This window comes from Dermacentor silvarum, chromosome 4, assembly GCF_013339745.2.
Source record: "Dermacentor silvarum isolate Dsil-2018 chromosome 4, BIME_Dsil_1.4, whole genome shotgun sequence".
In the NCBI taxonomy this organism is placed as follows: Eukaryota; Metazoa; Arthropoda; class Arachnida; order Ixodida; family Ixodidae; genus Dermacentor; species Dermacentor silvarum.
This window is the reverse complement of record NC_051157.2, coordinates 17,888,435-17,912,910: the sequence shown is the minus strand read 5'-3', so window position 1 is coordinate 17,912,910 and position 24,476 is coordinate 17,888,435. Positions and strand designations below refer to the sequence as shown.

General features: G+C 44.9%; 1 protein-coding gene across 1 annotated transcript in view; it reads right to left on the bottom strand.

Annotated features, from left to right (window-relative positions):
* The window catches only part of LOC119448283 (alpha-galactosidase A), a 31,830-nt gene extending 13,815 nt beyond the window's left edge, over positions 1-18,015 (bottom strand). The window contains 4 exon segments of the mRNA XM_049665145.1: positions 444-538; positions 1,540-1,714; positions 5,131-5,316; positions 17,836-18,015. Coding sequence (XP_049521102.1) covers positions 444-538; positions 1,540-1,714; positions 5,131-5,316; positions 17,836-18,015 — 636 coding nt within the window.
* Positions 18,016-24,476: the final 6,461 nt, after the last annotated feature.

Sequence of the window (24,476 nt, the reverse complement as noted above, 5' to 3'; positions counted from 1 at the left end):
GTTGTAGTGTGCATCATCCGCGACGTATCTGCATTTCTGCGACCCGACTTCAAGTTGCCTTTAACAGGTATTGCGGGATTTAATGTCGGTGTAAATGCCGGCTCTGCTTACCGCACACCCGCCACTCATGTTTCCCGGAAAGCAGAGGGACAGCAAAATATGCCTCGCTCATATGGCAGTTTTTTTTTTCTTTCTTTCTTTCTTTTTAAGTTTCGTTTTAACTCAAGCGTATGTTGTCATTAGCCTATTTTGTTTTCGTTTGAGTTTTTTGTCCTACTTGAGATATTTGAACAATATTCGATTTTGCGGACGCTTTTTTTTTTTCACTGTGCCATATAAAGTTTGTACACAACTTTGTGGAAGTGGTGTACAGTTTAAACTCTGAGGAAACACATTTCGAGCTCACTCTCGACAATTGTACCACTGTAGTGGGAGTGTATTACCCTGATTCCAGCCACCATTTGATAAAACGGCCATTCGCAGGAGTACACCATGTCGTAGCCAGAGTCAAGAATGGCCTGACCAAACGCTGGATACACTGCGAGATGAAGGGACTTGCTTTTTCAGTTTAGTAGAACTCCCCCGTTCCTATTCGCACTCGTATTACAACCATTCCGCTTTGTCCATTTGTGCGCCTACTTTACAAAAATAGCAGTATGGCAGGCCTGGATCTCGGAGTGCCTTCGCGTCAAATGCGAATATGTGTGGGAAAGCCCGTCGCAACTCACAATTTCGAAAACTGTAAAGCTGGCTTTCCCACAATACAGAATCTCAGAGTACGACGGAAAATATGTTGTTAAAATGACGATTACTGTGCGGCTCGCTCTTTGTTCCTGATTTCTTAGATTTATTCCCAGCACATAATGTACGGAACTCAGAAGAATGCGCCTGCTGCCCTATAAATACCAATTTGACACGCGTCATGCCATAATCTTGGCAACTGTGTATTGCGTGCAAGCCAGCTGGCAGTTTTCATAGCGGTTTATTTCGGAGCTAAAATTTTCGTTTTCTAATGCATCATTACTTGTCAACCTTTCTTTTAGGCTCATAAAGCGCTTGCGAGAATCTCCTTTGCCGACATACACACTGGTCTCAACGGAAGAAGCAACTCTCAGGAAGCTGGCGCACGCGCTCCAGTGGTGATGGCGTCGCAGCCCATATAACTGCGTGGTGCTATGAAGAGCTGTCGCGTTAGTTAACAAATTGTAGTTTCGCCACCATCTTTCCAAGTAGTTAGACAGCTGAGTGCACTACCGTATTTTCAAGAATCTCAACAAGGCTCTCAATTGTGCACTTGATGACCAAAATCAGGGAAGGGCCGTTACAACGTCCTAAGAGAAAATGTCCTTTTCTTGGAATGAACTTAAAATTTAAATGTACCGAATGATTTCCAACATAGAAACAGCGAATAAATTTTACGCATCTTGCTGAAAAAAGTATATATATTTCAATGCCGTATTGCTTAATGCTGTGGCTTTTAAAGATGTTTCAACCCTGCATGAATCGGATACTATTAAGTGAAATTATGGTTGCACGTACACGTATCCATCTCCGACGGTTTCACGTTGCAGCCGTCCACTTTTACGTAGTCCACACCCCAGTCGGCGAATGTCCGAGCATCGGTCTTGTAGTGTCCGTAACTTCCAGGAAATCCGTCGCAAGTTTTGGGACCAACATCCGTGTAGATGCCAAATTTGAGGCCTTTCTGACGAACCTTTACTGAAAAAATTGGCGGTGCATTCATCTTTTGATTGGCGACTTCAATACAATTAGCAGTCGATGATCATGGTTATAGCGTAAATATTGATGGTATGTTTTATGTACTGATTATAATGAGAATAAAATATAACAATAAGTAATCAGACTAAAACATCGAGAAAATCGCAATTCTGCCATGTGTCTCAGCTAACGTTACAGCCAAGCTGTTCAACGAAACAAATTATTTTAAAAACACAGTGCGAGATACAATTATAAAACCTACACTGTTCGGTCATCAAAGGTCTGTCTATCTGTCTACACAAAACCGTAAGTGTTAAGATTGTATCTTACACTGTGTTTTTTTTTTTTTTCAGCCTTATTTTTCCTTGAATAGCTTGGCTAACGTTAGCTAGGACACCCTATATATAGCCAGAACCTCTTTTCGGTCGGATTACCCTCTTTTGAGCATGTTTAGCAGGCGGTAGGCGTCGACGTATCGAAACAAAGTTTTATCTTGTCATTCATTGGTGAAAACAACCTTCAACTGTATATACGACAATTCGCATCCGCTGTTCGCCAGCGGAGTTTCGAAAATGATAAATATTACGGCCTTGTGTTGAATAATTTCCAACGCATAATTCTTAGCACTAGCTTTACACCGCACTACACCGCATGTGCATATTTACTTTCGTCTCATGACATACCGCTAAGCCATTAATCTCGTTTCTCAAGAATCATGCTTTAAATTGTGTTGGGTCAACCATTGACAGGACGTCCGTCGCTCTAGTGAGGCAGCGAGCTGAGAATTACACTACGAAAAAAAAAAGTCGCAGTTGCGCGCGAAAGGCGAAGCATCGATTGCGATAGCAAATTATAGAGAGCTATACGAAGCAAGGATAGTAGTTCAATGGGCCGTGTAAAGTTGTAAACATTCGCTTACTAACTAAATAGACAAACACGGTGTCACGCGCGCACAGGTAAACATGAACACATCTCGCTCGATGACCGCGGAAACTCGCTGTGAAAACACCGGAGTGAGAAAGCGCGCCAGCAGTAGCGGGCAAATTGACCTTCGCGCCATCTCTCGTCGCGTTTCAACGTGAACTAAACGTCGAAAGCACAGCGCATACGAAGCTACCGACACTCGGCGCATGCACTTTGTCCCCATAGCAGACCGCTTTGAAGATGAGGGCCATGCGGGCGAGCACTTCGCCCACGTCGTAGATCGCTTTCAATATACGGCGCTCGTGCGGCCGCGCCGTGACCAGCAGCTGACAGAGCATAACGCACCCCCCCTCTCCCTCTTCCTCTCCGTGGCCTCGCCCCCGTGCCTCGCGCGCGAAAGACCACGCGCTTCCGGCCTGCCTTCCTCCCTCGCGTGCACTACATTGAGCCGGAATTGCCGGCTCACCCTCGTCCACTTTCAGTCGCACCCACAGCGTACGGCGCTCGCCAACGATTTTATCGCCGTTGGACTACATACGGAACCTCATGGTGACGGCGACGGCGACGACGACGGCAGAAATGCGCTTGGAATGTCCATTTAATTGCGCTCGCAATAAAAGCAAATCATACCCAAAACTTATCTATTGGGGATGAGCGCTTAGGCGTGCGACAAAAATAAGCACCCGTTCACTAGAACTTCCGTCTGCGCCCATCGTTATAATCGCAACGTTGTCATTGTGCGCCAGCTTACGGGACGCCGCACAAACGAGGTTCATTTGATCGAGCCTCGAAAGTAAATGATATATTATTTCAGTTTGACTGCAGCGCAACCGAGACGTAAGCAAACAGAATAATGGGACAGGACAGGCGCAGACTAATTGACATTTTAACAGGAACAGAGAACAAATACAAAATACCAGCCTGCGCGCGCGTATACTCAATGCAAGGCGTCTTCCAATGAAACTATTTCCCAATCAGAAGGGAAATTATACAGCGCTGATACACAAACGTCGTAATTTCCGCTGATGTTGACCAATTCTACGATCCCCCGATCTTCTTGTCTAGTTGACGCACGTGTGCGCTCATATCAAGGCTTGAATTAACGCGACCTACAATGGGCAGATAGAGTGAGCTGGGCATACTTTTGAAGTTGTTACGTATGGTGTCGCAGCCATTTGGTCAAGCGATACCCTGCTTTTTCTGATGTAGCCATTTTCACAAGAAACGGCTGTATGGGAGACAACACATGTAACACAGATGAAAGGATTTCTGTGCTACACATTACAATGATCCTAATTTCCGTTGTTGCCAAGCCTTCTTGTTGATCTTTGCATATGCTTTTGAAACTTTTTTTCAGGCGCAAATTGTTACATATGCTGCCGCAGCCATCTGTCCAAGCAATCCTGTCTTTCCTTTGTAAATATTTTTAAAGGAAACGGTTATACGGCAGACAACACAAGTAACACATACAAAAGTATTTCTGTGCTACACATTACAATGACCCTTACGTCCTTTGTTGCCAAGCCTTCCTCTAGATCACCGCTCACGCTTTTCAAAAAAAAAAAAAAATTGGGGCGCAAATTGTTATATATGCTGTCGCAGCCATCTGTCCAAGCAACCCTGTCTTTCTTATGTAAACCTTTTATGAGAAACGGTTATACGGCAGACAACTTAGGTATATAGCACAGACGAAATTACTTCTGTGCATTACAATGACCCTTAGGGCCGTTGTACAACGTGCGCAGAACCCGACAACGTGTCTACACAGATGGCTCGGTGAAACTCAACAGGTCTGCGGCTGCAGTCATTATCCTGGCGAAATTTAAAGAAATAAATTTGAAGACATCATCTATGTACATATCGACGGCTGCAGAGCTTGCTGCACTCCATGCTGCCCATGAATTTGTTAGACAGGAGCCACCGCAACAATGGCCAGTTTTTATTGATTCCAAGGCAACCCTTCAGTGCATACAAAGCCCAGTGCGCCACGGACCCAATGAACAACTGGCCTCAGAAATACGAGACATGTATCATCGCAGCCATGACAAGGGACACAACATAATCTTTCAATGGTTTGCAGGACACTGCGATACCGGCGGAAATGACCACGCTGATGAAACCGCTGATCTGCACATGAAAGCAGTGAATGTGTTTTGATTCCGCTTTCGGGAACTGACGCTGTGGTTGGGCTGCGCTCGATGTCCCGTGAATGTACCCTGTGTCCTCTATGATCATTGTTCCCGGATCTACAGCTACATCTACACCATGAACAGACCACGTTGTACCGTTTGTGACTCGGTGTCGCATTTATTAAACCCTGTGAAAAGGATGTTAAAGGCCGTTGCGATGCGATGAGCATGTTATTCCAAACAACACACTCAGCACGCGACAAAAAAGACCACTTGGACTTCTTAACCAAGCCAAAGTATAGTATCAAACGGGTAATTATTGACCAAATTAGCACAACACTGAGCAAATTATACACACCTTTTGAGCGAGCTTCTTCATCCCTTCATGGAAGCGTCGTGGATCACCGAATAATCTTCCATATTCGCCCCTCGTCGGGTTGCTTCAGCAGTCGTCAATGATGAGGTACTCGTAGCCGGCATCTAGGTACCCGTCTTGAACCATCCTCTCTGCCATTTTCAAGATGAGTTCGGAACTGAAACAGAGCTGAAAAGCAAAAATAGCGCCTTCGTGACAGTAATGAGGGGAGTAGTGCAAGGAGCCTTTGTAATTAAGAGCACTTGCCTTGAAAATAATCGGCCACGTTATCACGTCATCGTAGACTAAACGTTCAGAAATGCTAAAATATAAACAAGCAGGGAAACGCGACAGCAGACTGAAACTGTTTGCTGTATGCAAGGATATTGTAGCGCAATGTATTCAGATTGTATTCGGTTAATTATTTTAAACAATAATTGTTCTGACTTGTTACCGTGTCCCTGACTACTGATATAGCTTTATCAGTGATATTCATGTTGCTACTAACATTGTCTCATCCCGAAACCCAGCCTTACCTTTATTTTTGTTGGGCGACTTTAATATTCTAAACAATCAGTGGAACTTTGGTGCCCCAGTTCTACAGCTCTTCGAGACTTCTACCAAAACGTTTGACCACAAAGAGCCCACAAGAACAACTTCATCCACCGCCAACATTCTTGACCTGCTTTTAAGAATTCACCCAGACCTTGTTTCAATATCACCTACATGCACACTTTGAGTTATGAGTTTTTTGTCATTTGATATAAACATATCTTCGGTGTTTAAAAGCTGCAAGAAAATCATAAATATTTCCCAACTACAGGCAAGCTAACTTCAAAGCGACAAGCAATGAGCTATGCGAGTGTTTTTAAGTATTTGTGAACGATTTCGACCCCCGCGACGTCCAGGTCAACTGGATCATGTTCGTTGTTACACTTAGCGAATCAACACACATACATTCCCTTTCGCACTTTGACCGCTAATCACAACACGCCATCGTAAAACACCCACGTCAAATGTGCCTTAAACAATAAAACATTCGTCGGCCCTTCCACTCCGTGAAAGTGGCTAACCATCGAAGCTGAAACATGCAGCGCTGGTGTTTATCACTTGGTTAATCCCGAGGGTTCGTTAAGTATTTCTCAATTATGAGGTTACACACACGTTCGGCTGCGACGGAGAGAACGACGTCACTGACGGTTTGCCCGCAATCCGCCATTGTGGCTTGCGGTTAATGTCTCGAGTGTGCTTGGCGGCGTGGTTAGCAGCATTCGCCCGCCATTGCCGCATTGCAATTCTTCGAAATTAAATTGCTTCAAAATTATGCTAGTTACGCAAGACAACGAATGGCTGGTACCCCCGTAAACGCGGCCTCCCCATTACGACGACAGAAGAGAAGTGAAATTCTATATATACGACGGAATGATGAGCGGCAACACAAGCCAGCTGTGGAAGAAGACGACGACGATAAGCGCGGGAGCAGTGGTGCGAGCGCGTGCCGAGCACGAGCGCAACCCGAGGGTCGCCAACGAGCCAGCTGCGGAAGAAGACGATGACGCTCGAGCCAATGCTAACGATGATAGTTTTCCGTACACAGGTGATTTCGCCTAGCCATATACGATTTCGCACAGCCATATAAATCATCGCTTTAAAACACGCTTGTACAGAGACGCTAAAGATACTTCAAACATCACTCGGATAACCCACAAATGCGTTCAATGCGGGGTGTCCAATACCTTAGACGAGCTCATTGAAGCGGCGACAATATCGCAATATCAGAGACTGCTGCACAGTCAGGCTGGTAGAAGGATCCTGGAGCAGCTGGGGTTCGATCCCCAGGCATGTTCCAAGCAGACCTGCAGGCAAAGTCGCACCGCGAGTCATGGACAGGCTGAGAATACTCCCGTTGCCCAAGAACATGCACCCAGTGCATCGCGACGGCGGGCGAAGGGACAGAGCTGAGGCGCTGCAGAAAAGACTGGAAGGCAGGCAGGATGTGATATACACGGACGCGGCCCAATACAAGCAAGGCAAAGTATACGCAGCCGTAATTGCACGGAGGCTCTGCCTCGTGCTGCAGCGTCAGACATTTAGGAGCAACGGAAGCGGAAGAAGTCGCCATTGCGCTGGCTTTGACTCAAAAGAATGTGAGAGTTATTGTTAGTAATTCAAAATCTGCAATCAGAAATTTTGATGTGGGCAGGATCTCAGCCGCAGCTGTACACATATTAGCCGTCGGGCAGCCCCCGGCGGAGCAGGTTTCGCTAATCTGGACACCGGCTCATCAGGGTTTGCGAGGGAACGAGAAGGCGCACGCGCTGGCCCGAGGTCTCACTTTCCGGGATCCCAGCGCTGTCTCGACAGCCCCAAACGAGGAACCCCTACAGACCGGGGACGAACTGAACACTTTTCAGGAAATTCTCAACCATTATAAGCTGGGGCGTAAGACTTACCCGAGAGCGGATAAGAACCTTATACTAAAAGCGAGGAAGTTATGTGGAGGAAGCTGCAAACAGGAGTATTTCCGAACCCACAACTGTTGAGCAAATGACATCCCTCAGTGTTAGCCCTCGGTGTAGGCATTGTGATGGTATAGCGGACTTAGTCCACATGGTTCGGACCTGTCCTAGTTTTGATGAGCCAGATAGATCTAGAGAATCCTGGGAGTCCTTGCTACTCAACGAAGAAGAAAATGCTCAACGACAAGTCATCGGTCTCGCCCTGTCCGCCGCCGCGTCCCAAGGGATCCCGGCCGACGGTTAGGGAGGATGAGTGCGGGTTTAGGCTGAAGCCTCTACCCCGCCATCTATTTGACGGGTGCAAATAAAGTCACTTCTCTCTCTCTCTCTCCATGCACATCTATTAAAAGCGAAGCACCTTTCCGCGGAAGTTGCAACGATTCAAAACAGCAACTACATTAAAAAGGTCCCACCTAAAATTGTAGGAAAAGAATCCCCTTCTGCTCCTGTTTCTTTTTCTGCACTAGTAATAGTTAGTGTTTATCTTGTTTGCTTAGAATGGCCCTAGTTAACATTGCATAAATAGGATTTACATTTGCTTCTTCTTTTTCCTTATTATGTGTATTCTGTTCCTGTATTATCTATAATTGCATTTTCTTTTTCGAGTGTGTATTGTTTTTTACCACTCCCCTCTGTAATGCTTCGGATCTGAGGTTATCCCAAATAAATATAAATCAGTAGCCCTTCCCCTGTCGCGGAAATGGAGGCAAGCGAAGCTTGTCGTGTGTTTCTTCTGTGTTTCTCCGAACGAATTGCACTAAGTACCGCGTTGTGCTCGAACCACAACCAGTCCCGCACACTGCAGCTGACTCCGAAGTTCCGGTTGAGAAACTCGCGTTGAAACCCGGCCGTCGCACCGGGGAAGTTTGCGCTAGCTTTGCCAAGGCGTGCACCACCGTTGTCGGGCTCCTGGAGGGCTAGACGACGCTAACATGTGGCCTCAACATCGCGCTCCCGCAGCTCGGGGTCGGCGGCTCTACGCTGACGTTTCGCCTGGGCTTCGGAAGCCTTCACGCTAGAATAGGCACATCAACGACGAGCCCTTTCCCGAGTGTGTTCATTCTGGATGGATTTCAATGAAATTTCTTCAAAATTAAATCTGTCCGTTATGTGAGACAATGAATGGATAATACCCCCTTATGCAATGGCTCATACCCCCGTAAACGCGGCGTCCTCATTACGACGACAGAAGAGAAGTGAAATTCTACGCTGGAAAGGTTACCGGCAACGCAGCCAGCTGTGGAAACAGATGACGACGACTTAGGAGCAGTGGCACGAGCACGTTCCGAGCACGAGCGCTTGTAGTCCACCTGTGCAGCTCTGAGAGCAGCTGGTTTTTTTTAGCGTTGCATCGCCGGCACAGGTTAGCGTATACAAGCTTCGCTTGAATAAAATGTAAGGAATGCATACGAAATTTCTCAAGGACTGCATATGAAGATAGTTCAGTTGAGAGGTGTGTCATGAATGAAGACTTGTACTCCATGTTGAACATTTTAATGCAGCTAATTGTGAACAATATTATGAACAAGAGATCGGTACGAATCTCGATAGGTCATTTTGTTTCGACTATGATGAGCGGCCTGCTTCAGTCCTAGTGGTGTTGCTAGTTGATGATGCTATAACTGAGAAGGAAGTCTTATTATGAACCACAGCGGGCACAAGGATCTTGGCAACGATACAGGGAGAATTGAAATAGAGACGGCGAGTTGGAGACGGGTGTGCCAATATGAGGTGCGTTGTTATGAAAATTGCGGTATTACTATTTTGACTTCACGTGTTGCGCCTCACTTGTGTCCCAGACATTTTCCTCTGCAGCTGTGTGTCTTGAAGCTGGAACAGCGGCACGACACGCGATTTCAGCTGCGGGGCGAGCTCGGACCGTGGCAATCTCCGGAATCTCAATTGCGCCCGGTTAAAGCATTCATAACATTCTTGCGGGACACAGGGCTCAATGAGGCTCTGCAAATAACTTTTGTGTCAGTGCATTTGTGCTATAGTGTATGTGTCTGTGGTTTCTTTTTTTTTTTTCTATCTCACTTCCTTTCCTCCATCCCTCACCTTCTCACCTGGAGTATTATGCGTATGTTTGTCGCTGGGCCAACCTTTAAGATATTCAACTCCATCTCTCTTCCCGCCGTGGTGGCTTAACGCCTATGGCGTTTTGCTGCTAAGCACGGGATCGCGGGTTCAAATCATGGCCGCGGCGCCAGTATTTCATTGGGGGCGAAATGCAAAAACTCCCGTGTGCTCTGCATTGCGTGTAGATTAAAAATACCCAGCTGACCAAAATTAATCCGGAGTTCCCCGCTACGGCGTCCCTCATAATCAGATCGTAGTTTTGGCAAGTAAACCCCCAGAATTTAATTTAATTATTCTCTCTCTTTATATACATATGTACCTTGGCTAGTCAAGGACTCGATAAAGAATGGGTGAACGATCCTAGAGCTACGCGGTTATTAAGACATCTCTTTATGTACTGTGCTTTGGATGCCCTTTCAACAGCCGATAATGTTCAAAACTTAATCCATCCGGAGCTTTCCAGTATACGGCGTCCTTCAAAGCCCACCTTGCCAGCGTTGGGACGTACAAAACCCGACAGTTTTATTTTCATAGTGTCTCGATAAGATGCTTCCAAGTTCTTTAAACAAAAAGGCGCGGTACAGATGCGCCTGACAGGCTTCGTGGTCGCAGCCTCTCTGCCGGAAACGAATCAGACGCATTTGTAAGCGGCATCGCCAGGCGCACGCTGGAAACGACACCCAAAATCCTTCGAGTCGGCAGACTGACAAACTGCGCAATGAAACGGCGGCGAACGACTACGGTATCGGCAGCTGCACCAGCCATTGAGTCTCTTACTAAAATTACCAGAGGGAACTCTGGAGCTGCCACTCGTGGTTGTGGCTTGAGACGATCTTCTGTTTGTAATTTATTAAGCCGCTTCTGCCGTTGGTGGGCTCAATTTCTATGCAATTTCATTTTTCTAAACATAGAAGCGGTAAGACTGCGTGCACGCACAATCATTGCGAATTGTAACGTTTGTACAACAATAATTTGTTTCAAATTATCAATTTTCAGTGGCACAATACCGTTTATTATTATTCTTTGATTTGTAAACATATACACATGAAAGAGAGAGCGAGGAGCAATGCTGGCAACTGCCACCAGAAGGGGCAGAACGCCTGCCTACTCTTCAGAGAGGGGGAGACAAACATAGAAATGAAAGATAGAAAGGAGGGAAGGAAAGAGGAAAGAATGAGCGAGATGACAACTCTCATAGAAAAAAAAGTTGTCGCAGTTTCACCTGAAAGGCGAAGCATCAATTGCGATAGCAAATTTGTAGAGAGCTATACGGAGTAATGATAGTAGCTTTATCAGCTGCACCGGCAACCACGCAGAACAGTTGTCGACGCCGTCGGCGTTTTGCCCGCGTTCGCACAAAATGTGTGCGGCGTTGGTGACTGTGGCCGGAGCCTCTGATATAAATAGGCACTTGGTGCCGCAGCTAAACGTCGCCTCCCTTCCCCCCCCCCCCCCCCCCCCATGGCATTTCGCACGTCGGAAGAAGGCGCGTTTGCTCTATATATATGGTGATTGTAAAGGAGGAAAGAGACGCCTACTTCTGCAGCCCTTAAGGGAGCACGGCGCAGAACGCGCGTTTGTTCTCCGCCGTGGGTTCACTCCCCGTGAAAGCGCGCGTCCCTCGCACCCTTTCACTCGCACATACAGAGTTCGGCGCGCGGCGACGATTCATCTCCATTGACGTCATACGGAACCTCACGGCGATGGTGACGACGCCGACGGCAGAATTCTGCTTTTGGAGTGTCCATATAATTGCTATCGCAATAAACAAATAGTTGCAGGGTTACAAACGTGCCCCTAAGTTTGTTGCTTCTAAGTAAAAAGAGCGCGATGAGCTTGATCGCGTCGAGACGCACAACCACTGGCGTATAAACATTCATCTAGTGTCGTACACCGCAGGCCAAGGAGATGATAGTCCCTCACTTAGCGATATGCGTTGCGCACTGAAAGCGGGACACTCCAATATCAGGTGCTGAAGTGTCTCACAGCCACCGCAAGACGTACACGATGGACTGGTCACACGTCCTTTACCGTTTGACGACAGAATGACTAAACATAAACAAGTACATGTAATTAATAACCACGATTTTCATGCTAGAAACATGCCATGCTTGCATTTGGACCCTACAGCGTCATAGTTCCCTCTAGTAATTTTTTAAGAACCTCTAAGAGGCCACTATTTATTTTATTTATTTTCGATGCGCTCAATCGCCGAGGCTTTGTAGAGGGGAGTGGGTAACATATAAAAAACGAAAAGAACAGAATGAAACATGCAGCATTATACAGTATTAGCGACAAATTGTAAAAGTGAAATGAAATATAACAGAATGGTGCTAAAACACATATATCTGAACTGAACAGAACAGAAATAAACACATCATGTTATACAATACTAGTAGCAAAATATGAACGTAACAGAAATTTGGGAAAGGGAGAAAAGAAAACATGAGAAAAAAGTTGCAGTGGCTTAGCTCGGCTATGCCAGGATATACGTAGCGTTAGCAAAGGTTCAGCTGATTATTCTTAGCTTTCCTGGTGGTCTCCTACGCTCAACCGCTAATTGCCAGGCAACTACTTCGGGATCCGATGAGTCAAGCTTCTCCGTTCTTCTGCGCTGTTGAGCAGCATTTGCGCTCTCCTTCTCCATGGCTATACCCCACTGGCAAACGCCAGTCAGAAGCGCAGCGGCTCCAGCGCAGTGTCAGACGGCGACTGCACAGCGAGCGCGCGCCGGCGCCAGTGCGTCTACCACGGCTACGACGTCACTCCTCTGGAATGCGCAGACCGGCGGCGGAGTGCGCGAGAGGTGCCTAGAGTCACTGGAAAAATTTTTTCCAGTGACTCTAGAGGTGCCGGCTCCGGTGGCTCCGGTGCACAAGCCGTGTGACATCACTGATCCTTGCGCATGCGCAGCACGGCTCTTGATGTGCCGCGCGAAACGGGCTTGGCTAGGCCAGTGTAGCTAACGCTACAAAAAGTTGTCGCAGTTTCACCTGAAAGGCGAAGCATCAATTGCGATAGCAAATTTGTAGAGAGCTATACGGAGTAATGATATTAGCTTTATCAGCTGTATAAACTTGGACATGCAGCAGCACCGGCAACACGCAGAACTGTTGTCGACGCCGTCGGCGTTTTGCCCGCGTTCGCTCAAAATGCGTGCGGCGTTGGTGACTGTTGCCGGAGCCTCTGATATAAATAGGCACTTGGTGCCGCAGCTAAACGACGCCTCCCTTCCCTCTCCCTCCCCCCCTCCCCCACGGCCTCTCGCGCGTCGGAAGAAGGCGCGTTTGCTCTACATATATGGTGATTGTAAAGGAGGAAAGAGACGCCTACTTCTGCAGCCCTTAAGCGAGCACGGCGCAGAACGCGCGTTTGTTCTCCGCCGTGCGTTCACTCCCCGTGAAAGCGCGCGCCCCTCGCGCCCTTTCACTCGCACATACAGCGTTCGGCGCGCGGCTCCAGGGCTGCAGAAGATAGCGCCAACCTTTCCCTTTCCCTCAAGAACCACTTATCATCGGCAACGATTTCATCTCCATTGACGTCATACGGACCCTCACGGCGACGGCGACGGCAGAAATCTGCTTTTGAGTGTCCATATAATTGCTATCGCAATAAAACGTGAAAAAGCAAACGAAATTGCAGGCATCGCGACATGTAAAAAAAGACAGAAAGAGAGAAGTGGGGAGAGATGCATGAGATGATTAAGCAGTGCTATCACATTGCAGGTACGCAGATAAAGAATAGGAAAAAAAAGAATTAGAAATTGAAACAACATCGTCAGGTAGGTGGTTCCAATCGTTTGATGTGTGCGGTATGAAAGAAAAATAAAATGTGTTTGTTTGGCAAAAAAAATGCCTTTAACTTTGTGTTTATGGTTAATCCGGGATGAGCGATAAGTGGGTGGCGTGATAGCCTCGGTACGTAGTGATAAATGATGGAAGACCTTATGAAAGAGGCAAAGGCGGAAATACTTGCGCCGCAGTGACAGAAATGGCAGTGATAGAGCTTGTTTCAATGCTGTTATACTTGCTGTACGATGGTAATTAGAAAGAATGAAACGTCCGGCGTTATTCTGCATTAATTCTAAAGACCTAATTAAATTTGCGTGATGAGGGTCCCAGATTGCAGCGGCGTATTCTAACTTCGAGCGCACAAGAGTTTTGTATAGAAGCATTTTAAGGGCAGGTGGGGCTTTATTGAAGTTACGTCGTAAGTATCCCAATGTGCGGTTAGCACTGTTACTGATCATATTAATATGAGTATTCCATGTTATATTGTAGGTAATAGTAACCCCCAGGTACCGGTATGATGATACATGGTCGAGTTCGATGTCACCTAGTTTGTACGTTGAGGAGCTATCTTACTGCCGAGAAACAGTCATTAGTTTGCATTTGTTAGGATTTAAATTCATGAGCCACTTATCGCACCAACTTGAAATGTTATTTAAGTCTGTCTGCAAGATATTTTTATCGTTATCTTGCGTATTTCCCTCTAAAGTACACAGTCGTCGGCATACAAATGCACAGAAGAAGAAACGCAGTTAGGCAAATCATTAATGTATATTAAAAACAAAAGTGTGCCTAAAACTGAACCCTGTAGTACTCCCGATGTTACATTTACTTCAGGTGAGTTATGACCATTAATAGTGACGTACTGGAGGCGGTTTGTTAGAAAGCATTCGAGCCAAGACAGTATGTTACAGTCGAGATTGAGTGAGGAGAGTTTTAACATTAGTAAGGCGTGATTAACTTTTTCAAAGGCCTTCGCGAAGTCTAAAAAAATGCAGTCTATCTTGGAGTGTTTGTCAAGTACAGTGTGCAGATGATGAGTGAACAGAAGTAACTGGGTTTCACAGGAAAATGTACGCCTAAAACCATGTCGGGCCGATGCAAAAAATGAATTAGATTCTAAAAATTTAGCTATATGTGAGTACAATATAGGTTCCATAAGTTTACACGGAATGCTTGTTAATGAGATGGGCCGGTAGTTAAGAGCGCAGTGTTTATTGCCAGACTTACGTATTGGAACTACCTTACCAATTTTCCAATCGAGCGGCAAGATTCCTTGATCAAGAGACTGCTGAAAGATCTTGTGTAAAAAGAGAGAAGAATATGCACATGTCTGTTTCAAAAACTTTGAGTTTATGTTGTCAGTACCACATGATGAGGATGTTTTTAAGGAATTAATTAAGTGCACAATTCCAGAAGTTTCAAAATTATAGGAAACATTGGGTAATATTCATGGCACACAACTGTGTCAACAGGCACAGCGGTGTTTCCCGAGAAATTGGCAGAAAAAATATTGTTAAATAAAAGTGCACATTCAGATGCTGGAAGCGGCTCGCCAGACTCATTGTTGATTGAAAGTTCAGTACTTTCGTTGGAATTGATTACGTTCCAAAATTGCTTTGGGTTCCTTGATAAAAGCTCAGGTAATGTATGGTTATGAAAATGATTCTTAGCAGTATACACAGCTTCCGTATACTCTGCTTCTGCACTGTGATACGCTTCCAAGCGATCTGAAGTGTTTTGCAACCTAGCCATGCGGAAAAGACGTTTCTTTTTATTACACAAACGTTTCAACTTCGTGTTATACCATGGCGTTTTTTTTTTATTGCTTCGTACACGCCGAAGGGGCACACGCGCTTTAGTGAGATCAGAGACTAGGTTTCTGAAGAAATCCCAGTTTTCTTGTACACTACGCCGATCAAAATTAGAACAAAGAGTATCTAAGCGCTGAGACATTTCCTGGTTGATAGCGACAAAATCTGCCTTGCTATAGTCCCGGATACATTTATCTTCCTTAGTTCCACGCGAAAATGACATAGTAATGTCGAAATGTAGCAACAAATGGTCACTCACACCAGGAAGATAGGTAATTGGCGATATGAGGTCAGGGTGGGTTGTCAAAACCAAGTCTAAGGTATTAACTGATTCATTAGTTATTCTGGTAGGTTCAGTTACAGCCTGCGTAAAGTTAAAACAATCACACAAATCCAAGAAATGTTGACATTGCGTTGAAAAGGGGTGGAGCAAAGGAACACCAGTCTGCCAGCTAATGTTAGGAAAGTTCAGATCGCCAAAAAGAAAAATAGGTGACGAAGGGTACCGGGTTACGACAGAGCCGAGAAGGTCATGCAATTCATCGACGAATGGCGACGCATAGTTTGGAGGGCGATAGCATACGCCCAGAATAATCTTCGTGCGTTTGCTTGCTATTCCTACCCATACAGTTTCTAGAACGGACGAAACATTTACTTGAAAGGAAGGAATTGTTTGAGATACGGCTATCAACACGCCACCACCCTGCCTACTTTCCCTATCGCAGCGATACACGTCGTAAGTGCTATTAGCGTGAAAAAATTCTGTACTTTCCACACTTGAGTTGAGCCATGTCTCGGTTAGTATGATTAAATTTGCATTCATCGAGGAAACAACAGAGTTAAGCCGATTCCGGTGTTTCATAACGCTTCTTACGTTGGAAAAAAGAACAGGAAGGTTGAAAAGTGCAGAAACATGATCATCCCTACCCCCTGCTGATTGTTACTTGTTAGAATGTTTGGAATGAGCAGAAGGCGGACTATTTTTGCGGCTGCGAGTGCTAGTAGCGGGTCCATTGCTACTATCAGACGGCCTATCTTGGATTATACTATCATTTGAGGCGGGAGGTTTATTCTTATGTGTTTGCCTCATCTGCACGCTATCACTTGCGGTGTTATACATGTAACAGGTGTTACCTATATACAACTTATCATGCCGAACCGCGAAGGCTGGCGACTCGGGCAATGAATTTGCAAGTAGTTTTTTTCCGCGCAAGTCTTGTGGATAGTGAAAAATCTTCGGTGACGGTAACATTACTACAGTGAAAGGACTTGTTGCCGGGACTTAAAACGACTAAACTTGACTATAACGGGTCGGCACCTATTTTCTTGGTAGCTACCACCCAATCGGTGCGCACGTTCAATTATATTGTCGTTTAGATTCGGGTCGATATGCTGCATCATTAGGCTTACAATTTGTTCCTCAGTTTGTGCCCATGATTCCTTGCTGTCTGGAACACCATGGAAAATTAAGTTATCACGACGAGCCCTGTCTTCGATGTCGTCAAGGCGTGAGCAGAAAACATCGCCTTTGCGTTCTATGCCTTTCACTGCCTCTTGTGCAAGACTGAGCCTTTTGTTGATATCATCAATTTTTCCACATTGTGCCTCAACTTTCAATATACGCGCGTTCATTGAAACAAACTTTTCCTCGAACGATTTATGTGCTGTTGCGACATTGCTCGCAATTTCACCAGACTTGCATCGTTTAAAAGTCACGAGGAAGAAATACAAATTTTTCATGCACTACACCAAGCGCTGTGTTGTGGTTCCTCTTTCCTTATCTTTTTCTTTAGTTTTGTTTCTTTGGTTTGCTTCATTCTTCAACTATGCATGTCGGGAATGAAATTGAGGGTGTGAAGGAATCCCGTCAGGTCGTGATGGAACATGATGAAATAAAACGAGACCCCAAAAGCGACCACGAAAGATATAGTATGGTTAACGTTCCAGCTCGCACACGGTAGCCTTGTTCACAAAATGAGAAATAGGTCAGCAATGAGTCACACTATCTATTTTTTATGGTTATAATTTCATGTCGATTAGCATACGCACGTGAAGTCGTGTTTAAAAAATCGTATGATCCGCATAATACATAACCGGTGGCCTATCACAAGAACAAAATTGTTGCCAAGGGTAAGGCAACGTCAGTTTATGGAGGCGTATATTGAGGTGGAATGATAAAATTATGAAGTTTGCTAGTATTAAGTGGTCGGCTCGGTCCATCATAAAATGGGTAATTGGAGTTCTCTTGTGGAAACATTTCTCCTTCTGCTGTGGAGATATGTGACTGATGATGATGATTATTATTTCTTTCGATGTCTGCCTTCTGATTAAGGGCTGCTGCCGCAAAAGGAGTTTCATCGATTCTCCCATTACAAAATTATACTCGTAATACGTTAACCTTTTCCTATACGGTAGCAGCCATACGGAAAGACTTCTTGGTGCAATCGTTGTAACGTGACCGAAACACTGTAGAACGCACGAAGCCTAATACTCTAACCCACTCGTCACTCATGTGAGGCAATTCTCGTGGCGACCCAGTGCACATTCGTTGCACATGAACCGGCTCCACGTGAACCAGCCCATGGGAGGCGTCAGGGCGAGACCGTTGTCCAGGCACCAGACATCCGTCACCACTAGGAAGATGACGGTGCACAGAGTGCACGACAGGGCGGCGAGGATTGACGTCATCGGAGGATATATCGAAGCACAGACAGCGTTGTCGAAATTGCACGAGAGACAGCGAAAGGACTTCGCGATGCTGCTTCTTGCTTGCTCACTGGAAGAAGCGCTCGCGTCAGCGTCGGGTGGTTTAAGATGTCAGCGATGACATGCTGTACTCGGGTCTCCCTTAAGCATCCCAACAAAGGTTTCAGGGCTATTTCCTCTCCTACGCTGCGTGAGTTGGAAAACGGTGAGTCATACACGGTATATAGCTGAAAAAAATGTCACAGTTTCGCCCTAAGGGCGAAGCAATGAATGCGATAGCAACACAGCAATGTGACACGAAGTAAGGTGAGCGGCTTTGGTAGTAATATGAATTGTAGTAAATATGAGCTGATTAAGTAAGCAGGTGCGCTGCGGCGTAAGTAGACCGACATGAAGAGAGACTCGATGACCACGAGAAGGCGCGTGTGAAGCGGTGGTGTTGATGAGAAGCGCTTCCCGTGGGCAGCGCGTGCGAAGGGACACACCTGTAGCTGCTGCACTGCCGATCCGGGCAGCATTGCATGTGTAGCGTGCGTTGGAAAATGTGGCCCGACTATTACTAACTGAATGAACAAGCGTGGTGTGAGCGCGCACAAGCAAACATAAATAGATCACACTGAATGACCGCAGACAACGACTGTCAAAACGCTGGCAGCAAGCGCATATACGTCGCAGCGGGCGAAGGTACGTGTGGTCTATCGCTTCAACGGAAACTGAGCGGCGAATGCACAGCGCATAGAAAAGGTCAGAGCCGTGTGGAGATAAGAGACAGTGCGGCCGGCGAGCGACGAGCGCGGTTGTTGGCAGAGTAGAAGTAGACCTTCTATAATATGTTACATGAACTGTAAAACTACTAAACAGCAAAATAAATAATAATAATAAAAAGTCACTATAAAATACGAGGAGTAACACAACTATTATTTCAACAATTGAACAAGTACAATCAATTCAGTTATCAAATAATTCTAGTCAATAAATGAATGTTCATTATTCACCATATAACGATAAAGGTCAGGTTATTTCACTAGTCGAATTGTGTTATTAGTTACAAATAAATTCTTGAAGCAAACGTTTAAATGATGAAACAGAAACCGCAGTTTTAATATTACAATGCAAAGAATTCCCCAGTTTAATTAAAACAAAACCAACTCTTTGAGTACCGTAGTTAGTACGAACTTTGGGAAGTCAAAGATTGTTGTTTAAAGAAAAACGTGTATTATTTCTATTGGTAAATCCTCGCATGAAAACAAATTTTGGAAGGTGATGGTCTTTAATTGCTCGATACGCAAATATGTAAACATTGAATTTCACAAGAGTAGAAATGCACCCGCCGTGGTTGCTCAGTGGCTATGGTGTTGGGCTGCTGAGCACGAGGTCGCGGGATCGTATCCCGGCCACGGCGGCCGCATTTCGATGGGGGCGAAATGCGAAAACACCCGTGTACTTAGATTTAGGTGCACGTTAAAGAACCCCAGGTGGTCCAAATTTCCGGAGTCCTCCACTACGGCGTGCCTCATAATCAGAACTGGTTTTGGCACGTAAAACCCCATAATTTAAATTTTTTTTTTTTAAGAGTAGTAATGCAGAGTACGTTAAGATCGCGGTACACTTCGGTAAAATGTGATCGGCGATTACTCTTAATCGCAGATTGCATGATTTTAGGCATGTTAAGGAAGAAAGATGGGAGTGATAGGTTTCACCCCAGAAAGTTATGCAACAGTTTAGATGGCTATGAATGAATTAGTATAGAGTAACCAGAGTATGTAAATCAAAATAACATCTAGCTTTGAGTAGAATCCTAATACCGTATGAAGTTTTTTTTTGTAGTTCATGGAGGAGGAGGAATAAACTTTTATTGCGGAACCAGCACTTTAAGATGGCCGGGCCTAAGCCTCCCATAAGGGGACGTCGAGGGCTTGCCTCGCTGATCTGTAAGTTAAATTTTGAGCGCGAGTCAGGCTCGACACCAAGGAATGAACAGAGGTTGGATGGATAAATAGCATGCAAATCAAGAAAAATTGGCATAACTTGCGAATCATTAGTGGGCCTAGAACTGAAGACTATGCACTTAGTTTTGGAAGGATTAATTAAAAGTTTTTAGCACACCAAGTCAACATATCTATACGGTCACATTAAGGGTCGTTATAAGATTGTTTAAACAGTTACCAGAAGATAAAAGAGTGGTGTCATCGGCATATAGGATGCATTATGTTGGTGAAGCTAGGCATTTAGGTAGATCCATAATATACAATAAAAGTAAAAGCGGACCAAGAATTGAGCCTTGTGGAACCCCGATGTTAATTATTCCTTTGTTAGAAAAAACGCCAGAAATGTATGTTATTTGCTCATGATCAGATAAGTAACTCTGAAAGCGGTTTAGAGGGATTCCTTCAATGCCATAAGAACCAAGTTTAGAGAATATAATATCATAATTAATTGTATCAAAAGTATCAAAAGCTATTTAGCATTCATCAGCGAAGTAAATAAGAACATGGTTACTTGAATACTCGTGACGGACTCCAAATTCTTTAGGGTGAACTAAGTTATATTTTTCAAGATATTATTACAGACGGATATGGATTAGGTTTTCAATAACTTTATTAAAGAATGGAAGAATAGAAATAGGTCTGTAATTGGAAATTAGTGATTTATCACCCTTTTTAAATACCGGGGTTACCTTACTTATTCTTAACATGCTGGGAAATATATACCCGTTTGAAAGATTAGAATAATTATGAAGGGGGAGCACATTCGCAATAACATCAGCAACCCATTTTATGTGATTAGCATGAATATTACCTACAACAGCAATAGAGGTCTTTAGGTTTAGCTTTCTACATTTGGCTTTCTTTAGAGCAGTGCGTAACAATTTTTACCACCCGCGTTTCTTTGGATGCACCTGAACAACGCACATGGGCGTCTCTGTATTTCGCCTACATATTACATTGAAAGTGCCTTGTCTGTCGTACTCACGTCGTCCCGTCCAAGCGCTGTTTGTTTCCGTCCGCGACCTCGTGTTCAGCAGTACCTCATTGACGTGGTGGGTTGGACATGCAGGTGCACCAATGTAGTTGTCACGATACTTGCAATGTGCCCTTTGTACTGTCTTCAAACGGGGCATCTGGCTGTATTAAAATGTTTTGTTTGTGAGAAATGGTTCTCGTTGGCTGGCCGCCATGAGTGACAATTCGCTATCACGACTGGCTCTTCCTTTGCGAATATCAAACGAGCGGTCTTGCAAATACAGGACGTCGCGGCGAGCACCGAGCCTCCGTAATTCACCTGGTTCTTTAAATTGTCCTTAAACAAAATAACACTTATGTTGGTTTTTACTCCCGCTGCGCTCATGCATCTGCGCCTTTCTTTTCTTGTAAAGCGAAGCTTACTTTACCTTCTTTCCCGAATTTCGCATGAATGCACGGTTGCTGCGTGCAGTTGGGTCACTATCTTGGCGCATATGTTTGGAGATATGCGTATATGCGATGGTTATGTGAAACTTCCAGCAAACTGGCTCATACTACCCTTGAATGCTGACCAAGTATGCAGATAATAATTATATTATCATATTAACTACTTACATAAACCTTTAACATATGTCGGCTCATAGGCATATCTAAAGCAGACCGATCTATTAAAGGAATGGTGAATTATATTAAACGGATTCTTGGATTTACTCTATTCTCTTTGATTTAGCCACCAATTGCAAGTATGTGCGTGTGTGCCCGTTCTTGGCAATACCTCCAGAATGGACCTGTCCCATTATTATTCCTACATAAAACCTGTACATTTCGTGTCTGCTCGCAGATATCTCTAAAGCACCCCGATTTGTTCATAGAACGGTGAATTATATTTCACGCATTCTTTGATTTACGGGGGTTTTTTTTAATTGAGACAATTGGCAGGTGCCACTGGTAATATGCCCGTTCTTGGCCAATCCTCCTGAATGAGTATGTCTCACTGCTGACACGAGAGGTATAGAGTTCCCTCAATAGTTGCTCGATACGTGTCGTACATTTATGCGCATACACCTGTCATCACCGATCTTGCTTGAACAAGCACCTTGAGCATCGCTTTCGTATTTGTGGCGTCGCTGTGTACACGTCTCACGCCTGAAGTGGAGTTCGCATTTCGGCATAGCTTGTGAACGATGCAGTACATAAACATAAAAATTTTATGACACGAAATTGTGACCTTTGTGATGGATAAACAAGAACATTCCGTGAGATTACTCGTTGCATGCATGGGATGAAAGCACACAAAATTGTAGGCATCGCGGTTAGTTGTTAAACATTTAATTCGCCTCTTTACTAAAGTTTTGCTTCACATAGATTCCATCATGTGTGTTGGATCTGCGTAATTTTTCTTTTGTTAATTTTGGAGTTGGCGACTCCCTTGTATATCTATGCATAAAATGGAGTCTATTCAAAACAGCTGCCTTTAGCCGCTGTTTCCTTGTGCCGCCTTTCTTACATCTCGTGCCATTCGTCATTACAGCCGGATAATAAAAGCCGGCCTTCCCGGTCGATGGGCCCGATGCGGAAGTTCAATTTTTCCAGGATCTACCTCTTAAAATGACGTGCTCTTTTTTAACAAGTACCCGAAATAACAGCTTCCGGTGAACACTGCGCACTCTATATGTTGCGTAAACTTGTATAACAACCAGATTTGCGTCTCCGGTTATAATCTGCGCAGTTCAAAATCAAAAGCGTTTTCTTTTTTCCTTCTTTCTTTTTTAAGACTCGCCACGCCGTCTAATTTACTACCAATCGGTATTTCTTAGAACAATCGCACGTAATAGAGTTTTGACGTCTAGCTGCGTTTTGAGGATAAAGCCTGTTTATTATACGCTAGGGGAGCAGGACAGAAATGCATATTAATCTTGGCAGACGCACTGCATTTCTGAAATAGAAACGTGACCGCTTTACGCGCCGTGGTTGCTCAGTGGTTATGGTGTTGGGATGCTGAGCACGAGGTCGCGGGATCGAATCCCAGCCACGGCGGCCTCATTTCGATGGGGGCGAAATACAGAAAGCACCCGTGTACTTAGATTTAGGTGCACGTGAAAGAACCCCAGGTGGTCCAAATTAATCCGGAGTCCCCCACTACGGCATGCCTCATAATCAGGTGGTGGTTTTAGTACGTAAAACCCCATAATTTAAACGTGGACGCTTTCGCGTAAAGCAGAGACGCGGTGTTCTAGAAATCCCCACAAGAAATAAATAGTAGGACTGGCAACATTCCTCGCAAAGTAAAATTGATTGGTGGGGATATTGCGTCCCAAGGATGCACAATGACTTATGGGCGAAGCTGGTGCGGAAAGCTTTGGATTAATCACTGTTAATCAGGTCGTAGTTGCTAAACGTACCTGTCCCGCATAAAAGTGTTCACTGAAACTAAAAGTTCGTGCAGAATGAGGGTGCAAAATCAGCTCGCAGCACTGCCGTATCTTCATAAGCTTGCACAAATTTTAAAGAATGCCGCGCCCCACTATAGTGTGAACGTTGTTTTCACAGCCGCCAATAAGCTGTAAAGCATTTGCGCGCTTGTGAAACCCGAGGATGAAGGCGACTCTAAAAATAAAGAACAGAAGCCCGTTCGTTCCCTGTGCAACAAATCTTATCAGGTGCATCTGTCCAGCGGCAGCAGCTATAATGGACAAACTGGTACATGTACGAACGTCAGATTAAGAGAACACCAGAGAAAAATGGAAAAGGAGGACCGATTCTGACACCTTGTAGCGCACTGCACGAAGCATCAATGCGAGCCACTGCTTAGTAACACATTAATTCTAGAGAGGCACAGCGACCAGAGCAGAATATATATTTTAGAGGCACGCCACGTTAGCATGAACAGTGCACATTGTATCGGCCAGCCTTCTATTTCATTAAGTGATAAGGTGATAGAATTTTTCAGGTACACGCACAAGGCGCTAAACAGAGTGCCTTGGCTTTCGTGCTTTTCTTGCTTTTTTCTCTTTTTCCTGTCACACATGCGCCTTTCCCCTTTGGCGTTCGCGCCTTGTACAATAACCATTCAGTTGAGTCAGAATTGATGATGATGATGATGATGATGATGATGATGATGATGATGATCACAACCTACAATTACTATGCAATTTAGTAATCAAAACAGACAGAATAATTTTGTCCGTGTCTGCTTCTTTGTCGTCGTCGTCATTTCTTGCGCTGTTATTTGAAGATGAATCAAGACCAACCAGCTGCAGTCTTACTTTGTTATTTTACCTCTTTACGGCGTTTCTTGATGATCGTCTATTGCAACAACACCGCATCAGCTGGAGTGCTGGCTCCTATTCTCCTCAGACCCTGTGCCCACCCTCGTGGACCATGGGCTTTCATCCTTTTCAATATTAATCCAGAAAAGAAATCCTTAAATAATCTGGAGTAACATAAGGCCAGATGTAGATGGTACTATATGCCAAACGT